Source organism: Hibiscus syriacus, unplaced genomic scaffold, assembly GCF_006381635.1.
Source record: "Hibiscus syriacus cultivar Baekdansim isolate YM2019G1 unplaced genomic scaffold, ASM638163v2 tig00004355_pilon, whole genome shotgun sequence".
Taxonomy (NCBI): domain Eukaryota; kingdom Viridiplantae; phylum Streptophyta; class Magnoliopsida; order Malvales; family Malvaceae; genus Hibiscus; species Hibiscus syriacus.
Genome location: NW_024062011.1, coordinates 562,613 through 570,223, shown reverse-complemented (window position 1 = coordinate 570,223; position 7,611 = coordinate 562,613). Strand labels below are relative to the sequence as shown.

Sequence of the window (7,611 nt, the reverse complement as noted above, 5' to 3'; positions counted from 1 at the left end):
AATGATAAACCAAAATGGAAACTGGGATTGGAACAAACTTACAATGTTACTGCAGGCCCAAGCCATTAATATGTTGAAAGCCACACCTCCTTTAGTGGAAGAAAACATTGAAGACTCTCCGGGTTGGATTCCCTCGGAGAAAAGGGTTTTCACAGTCAAATCTGCATACAAGTGGATTGCTAACATTAATAATGCTATGGAAGATAAGATTTGGGGCATCATAGCCAAGCATAACAACATTCCCAGAGTCAAAATTTCCTATGGCTAATTGGAAGAAATAGAGTTCTGACCAACTCGGAAAGAGCGTGAAGACATATGACAATGGATGCAAGTTGCCCTATGTGCAATTATGAATCAAAAGACATTAATCACTTGCTGAGGTTTTGCCCTAACTCGTTGCCAATATGGACTGACCTGATTGACCCCCAGAAGATTAACAACTTTCTGAACTGCAACCTTAAGGAATGGATCATTGAGAACCTTGAAGCAACTCAGTCCTTGTCGCCAAGAATCGCGAACTGACCAAACTTCTTCAGCTATGTAATCTGGTACATATGGAAGAGAAGAAATCAAATGATTTTCGACCCAAAGATGAATGAAAGGGATTCGGTTATCCAACAAGCTAGTAGACTTACCCAAGAATTGCAGAGCTTTGATTCTACTAATTCTGGCAGCACACAAACCAAAGATAATGTCCGATGCAAATGGCAAAAACCAACAATCAATTGCTGTAAAATAAACACAGATGGAACCAAACGAAAGATCAATGGAGAAGATATGTGTGGGGTTGTTGCAAGAGATTACAATGGTAATTAGTGCTTGGGTTTTAGGGAAAAAATATGGATCTGTTCTATTTTGGAAGCAGAGTTGTGGGGCATCCATAAGGGCTTAAGAATTTCTTGGATGATGGGAGAAAAGAGCGTGATTCTAGAACATGATAATAGAGAAGCTATCAACCTAATCAAGAATAGATCAATCGATTACAGGAAGTTTATTATTCTGTAACACATCGAGAAAATGCTAAAGAGAAACTGGTTAGTAAAACTGAATCACATACCTAGAGAGGTCAATCGCGTCGCCAAGCAGATGTGAAAACACAACGAAGACACCAATTTTCTAAAAGATTGCCCTAAAGAAGCTGAGGAACTACTGCTAGTGGATAAAACGGGAAACTAAGCGACCCCTTTTACCTATTTCAACCAAAAAAATATACTCAGTAAATTTTCTAATTTTATTCAACACAAAATAAAATTTTTTACTTTCAATTAAATTGAAAAATCCCATCAGTTTGAATAAGATTAAATTTTAAGATAGAATAATCTCATTAATTAGATTAACCCCCAATAATAGTAGTGGCCTCCACGAAGAAGCTACCATCTCGACCTATCCTCATTTAATAGATTTAATCATGTTTTTGTAGCAACAAATGGACCACGTACATCTCAAATAATACGACAAGGTCCACTCTACAGTATATTACCTTCGCTTTTTAAGTTTTAAAAAAGCCTGCATGTGGCATTCTCCATCTACCCCTTAGTGGACACTGCCGAATGCAATAAAAGGCAGTGGGCGCCGATCCAAAGCCATTGAGGGATGGACTGAAAATTTGGACCAACGTGTTCCTGACAAAACTCGTTTTTCGAAATTGAGAAAATTTTACCGTGACAGTCTAATGTTAATAAAAGGCGTTATCGATTTTATTATTATTTTTTTAATATTTTTAATTAAAAAATTACATGAAACATTATTATTTTTATTTAAAATATTAATGATTTTAACATTTTCGGTAAAATATATAATAATAATAAAATCGATAGAAAAAAATAATATTTTAGGTAGCGCTTTATCAAACCCAGTAAAGCGCCCAATAATAATAAAATCGATAAAAATAATAATGTTTTTGGTAATTTTTTACTGATTTTGTTAAAAAAAATAATAACAAAATCGGTAACATTTTTTTAACTGTATATTAAGGTTGTTGCAGGCAAACTTTCCCTCGAAATTGGCATCTGTATAAGATAATCAAAGCAGTGATTAGCAAAAAAAAGCATTGCGCATATGGACATAATTGCCGAAACATACGGAGAGCGTCTTCAATGGGATGACAATTAGCACATAGGCATGTAAATGAACTGAACGTTCAGCGAACCGTTTGTGAATCGTGCGGCGGGAAGTTCGTTTATGTGCGTTTATTTATTAAATGAACGAATATGAACAATATTTTTTGTTCGTTTAATTAAATGAACGAACATGAACATAGGTCTCGTTCGTTCATTTACGTTCGTGAACGTTAGATTATGTTCGTTCGGTTATGTTTGTTTATGTTCGTTCGATTATGTTCGTTTATGTTCATTCATTTATGTTTAACTCAATCTTCTTAAATCAATTTTGGTGACCAATTTGTAAGTATCTTAAAAATATTAATTAATCTGATATTCTGATGACCAACTTCATAATTAACCCAATTTTATTTGGAGATTAAATCCAATATGTTAACCTGTGAGGCACATCGCACCTATATTCATTTCCCCCTTTTTCCCCAAACCCTAGTGTTCACTAGAGAGTGGAGACGATCGTTGAAAGCTTCAAAACAAGTTATATTATAGTGCAATATGATGTTTTACATGTATGTTTTCATCTCTTTCTCTGTTTTATTTGACTTAATAGTTGATATGTAAAGTTATTGCAGGTATCTTCACATCTAAAACTCAAGAAAACATCATACTTCTTTCTAGAAATAGATGGGAAGATAAAGGTAACAATCGGAAGTATATGAACATCAATAAAGAGAAAAATATATAGAATTTGCCAGAAAACAAAACAAAGGTTTCTATGCAATTTCTGAAAAGAGTGTAATAGCGAAAAATGATTGTTCATATGTAATCATGGACCACTAAGATAAATGTTATAGCGTTAAATTAAAGTTGTGTGAATCATTTAATATCTTTAAAAGATTGATCAAAATATTTAATATCTTCAAACATTTCATCACTACTAATAAACTCTTACGCTATTTATCACTGTAGATTTGGTTATTTGCATTGTCGACTATTTTTCATGAAAGAACAATGGAAGGTAGGGTCTCCAACGTTTATGTTCGTTTATGTTCGTGTTCATTTATGTTCGTGTTCGTTTATGTTCTTGTTCGTTTATGTTCGTTTATTTATTAAATGAACGAACATGAACATATTATATTCCTTAATAAACGAACATGAACAAAAAAATTTTGTTCGTTTATGTTCGTGTCCGTTTATGTTCGTCTATTTATTAAATGAACGAACATGAACATACCTCCGTTCGTGTGCGTTCGGTTCGTTTACAGGCCTATTAGCACAAATAGTGTATAAACGTGGACCATAAGAACGAATACCGAGTGATACATCTTTTTCCATAAGATCAGACTTAGAAATATTTTTAAAAATAAGTATATATTTATATATTATTGATATAAATTTTTTATTTATGATGAATATAAATAAAATTTTAAATTAAATACGTCCAGTAAAAATACTAATCAACTGATAAAATTTTAGATTTTAAGATAAGAAAGTATCCACCCTGAAAAAGAAAACATACATCCTGGGCTAGGGGAACTCTGCAAACCCTAATCCAGTCCATTCTACCCATCATGGACCCAACCAACCCTTCAATTCGAGATCAAGTTTTCCAACTGAGAAAATTAACAATCAAGGATGAATCAAGGGAGTTTGTGGGGACGGTCTTCTCTTAAATTTTTAAAATTTTTATATTGGTTAAATATTTCTTTTGATAATTTGTTTTCACCTTAAAAAGTTTTATGAGTTCAATCTTTAGTGTAAATATTGCTCCCTTAAAAAATTTTAAGATCAACTCTCTAACATAAAATCTTGTGTCCGTCCCTATTGAGTATAATAATTATGGATGATCTAATTTTTATAAGTTACACCATTGGTGCTGCATATTATAGATGTGGTTTAGTTAGATTGAAGATTGACGTTCAGACATATCACAGGAAAAGAAAATATGATGACAGATGGGATGACAAAACTGGCATGACAGTTACCGTTTGAAATTCGAAAGTTCAACTACCCATTGAAGGAAGTGAGAAACTGGCTGAAGCACAACACGATCACACAAGAGAGTCTGCTATTACTTTCACTCAAAAAATTGATCTTAATATAGAATGATATAACCCGATCTTATAAAATTAGATTTTTTTAATTTAAATTAATAAATAAAAAATTAAAAACCACGCCTTTTTCAAAAATCAAATGAAAACATATTATGATTCCTTAAATACTAAATTTAGAAACTGCATCAACAAATGTACCAAAAAACTACAAGCCCAAATTATTTGGACCGTTAAAAAGGCAGCCCATTGATCAATACCCAACCGCATTGAAACAAATCCAAACCTCACCAAATAAAGCCATTCAAAACCCTAACCCTTCTTTTTCATTTTCTTACTTAATTAGTAGCGGCGCCTCCTCCGTTCACGACCACCATCAAGCTTCAGCAATGGTCTGTTTCCGGAAATCTTCATTGATTCGAAAACAAAAAAGAAGAACGTTTTATACTTACTGTTTTTTATTTGTTTTGTCTTTGCATTATCAGGGAATCGATTTAGTCGCAGGAGGTAAGAGCAAGAAGACCAAAAGGACAGCTCCCAAATCCGATGATATTTACCTCAAGCTTCTCGTCAAGGTCTCACGTTTTTTCTTCATTTCTACCATAAAAGTCTTCTTTCTTTTTCCCCCGAATAAATGACCTGATTTTTGTTTTGGGCTTTAGCTTTATCGTTTCCTTGTAAGAAGAACTGGGAGCAAATTCAATGCCGTTATATTGAAGCGCTTGTTTATGAGCAAAGTTAACAAACCTCCACTGTCTCTTTCTAGGCTTGTTCAGTTCATGAAAGGAAAGGTATTTGTTTATTTACATTATCACAAAAATCTTGGTTTTTGTTTAGGATCTTTATATTATCATTGGATTTTGGTTTAATCCATATATATATTGTAGGAGGACAAGATTGCTGTGGTAGTGGGCACAGTGACTGATGATATAAGGGTCTATGAGATTCCAGCTTTGAAGGTTACTGCTCTTAGGTTTACCGAGACTGCTAGAGCTAGGATTGAGAAGGCTGGTGGAGAATGCTTAACTTTCGATCAGCTTGCTCTCAGGGCTCCTTTAGGTCAAAACACGGTATGTGATTCTTCTGACTTTTTTTTATCTTTGGTACTCTTCTTTGTTCGAATTATGCATATTTATATATTATTGTTTGCATTGGAGTTCTGTTTTTGTGAAGTATTCATTTCTGCTTTGGAATAAAAAAGCTGATCTTTCTTTCGTGCTATGATTGAAACCAATTATGTCTAAGTAACATAATATGCTGAAGCTTAGCACTTTGCATTGTGAGCGTAATGTGAAAGTTGTGAGAATATTGATGCTCTGATGGATATATATATGATTCTGTTAGTTTATTTGTTCCAGTTCTGTGCGATACTATCACGATCTTAGCCCTTCATTTGAATGGTGATTGTATACGTTTTTAACTCTTCTCATCTATTTTAGTATGTGAAATTGGAAATCGATGTACCATTTTATTAGATTTCTAGAAATGAAATATGTTGTTGCTTGCCTTAAGCTGGATTTTACTTATTCCAAACATTTTGTTCTTTTCCTTCTGAAAGAAGAATTTATCGTGTATGGCTTTATTAAGAGGTACTTTGGGTGGAATTGCAGGTTCTTCTCAGAGGTCCAAAGAATGGGCGTGAAGCAGTTAAACACTTTGGCCCAGCTCCTGGTGTGCCTCACAGCCACACTAAGCCTTATGTGCGCTCAAAGGGACGGAAGTTTGAGAGGGCCAGAGGACGAAGGAACAGCAAGGGATTTAGGGTTTGAGATGACTTTGGGCTTTTCATATGTTGTTGCAAACCAAATTTTGCTATACTTAAGGTTTTCATGTTATTTGTTCCCTTGTGTTTGTTTGGATTGTTTAATTATGGAATGATTTCTGGTTTGAGTATGACATTATCAATTGGGAATAAATAAGTTGTTTACTTATGAAAAAGTAAGTTGGCATTTTTCAATATATATTGCTCTGGATAAATGATTTTAAAAACCATTGAGATTCGAAACCAGGAAAATATAAGTTCCATTGATTCTCTGTGTTAAAGTTGCACTCTTCATTGTTTTCTCAGACCCAATAGCAGGGACTAACCTCATACTCATCAGCTTTATCCATGGAATTCTTCTTCCCAAAGACAATGGAAAACATGAAGCCTACTTAGGTGGTGTTTGTTTTTACTGTGTAAGGTCTGCAAAGCTCTTATGTCTGCGTCGCGCAGACCACGCGCAGACATTGGGCTTCGCAGACCGTTTGTTTTTAGAAGACAGAAGCCCTTCTAACGTCTGCGCGTGGTCTGCGCGGCGCAGACGTGGTCTTATGTCTTCAGACGTCTTCTAACCTCTTCAAAGAGGTTTTATTTAATTTTATATTATATTTTATTTTAATTTTAATATTAATTTTTAATAAATTAAATATTAATATTTTAATATTATATTATAGATATTAATTTTAATATTAATTTTTTAAATAAATTAAATATTAATTTTTTAATATTATATTATAGATATTTAATTTTATATCATATAAATATTTATATATTATTAAAATTTTATATTTATTTTAATTATTTTGATTTAAGTTTAAATATAATATTTTTTAGATTTGTTATTTTTAAATTATATTTAAACTTTTATACAAAATGTAAGTATTTAAACCACATTGCTTAATAAAAATGATTTCATTGTTTGATAATTAAGATTTTAAAATATAAAAAATTATAAATTATGTTTTTAAAATTTTAAAATATAATCACAATTAAATAAAAAATAATCATAAAATAATTTGATAAATTAAAAAATATTTCTAAAAATATCATATAATTATAAAAAAAATTAAGAATATATTTAAAAAATTAAAGTATTACAAAATTACATATTTAAAAAAATCATATAATTTAATGATCATTTATAAATTTTATTCTATAAAACTTATAAAACTAATAATACATGTGATTATGTGCGACGTATAATAGAATTAATAAGGTAGTGTTTGTTTTTTTAAAAAAATTATTATTGTAGTTGTATAAATTATTTAAATTTTAGTATTGTAAAACTAAAATTATTTAAATATCAGTATTACAAAACTCTTTTAAGTTTAAAAAATCAGTTTATTTATATTTCAGTTTATTTTAGCAGTTTGCAGACGTTAAAAAACAAATAGTCTTTTTCTTGCAGACTGCAGACTTTTGGTCCACCTCTTCTGCTGCAGATGCCTGCAGATGTGGTCTGCAGACTGCAGACATTTTACCTCTTCAAAAACAAACACCACCTTAGTCACAATTAGCATGAAAAGTTTTCAATTTCAGTTATTACTATTAAATTTCACTATTTAACTGGTCATAAAAAATATTTTTTTTAAAAGGTCGCGATATTGTATTACTTTATATTTGTACCGACTATAAATTATAATTGTTTTTTTTGGTACATTAAAGTTTAGGTAGGGGTAGGGTCCAACATACTTAAGATCCTATTGAGATTTAAATAAGAATTTATAGATTGTCCACCAAG

General features: G+C 31.6%; 1 protein-coding gene across 1 annotated transcript; it reads left to right on the top strand.

Annotated features, from left to right (window-relative positions):
* The first annotated feature begins 4,381 nt into the window (after positions 1-4,381).
* On the top strand, positions 4,382-6,046 carry LOC120193730 (60S ribosomal protein L18-2-like). Its single transcript, XM_039196173.1, has 5 exons — positions 4,382-4,500; positions 4,594-4,683; positions 4,771-4,899; positions 4,996-5,178; positions 5,719-6,046. The coding sequence occupies exons 1-5, from the start codon at positions 4,498-4,500 to the stop codon at positions 5,875-5,877; spliced, it is 564 nt and encodes a 187-aa protein (XP_039052104.1). The 5' UTR covers positions 4,382-4,497; the 3' UTR covers positions 5,878-6,046.
* The last annotated feature ends 1,565 nt before the right edge of the window (positions 6,047-7,611 follow it).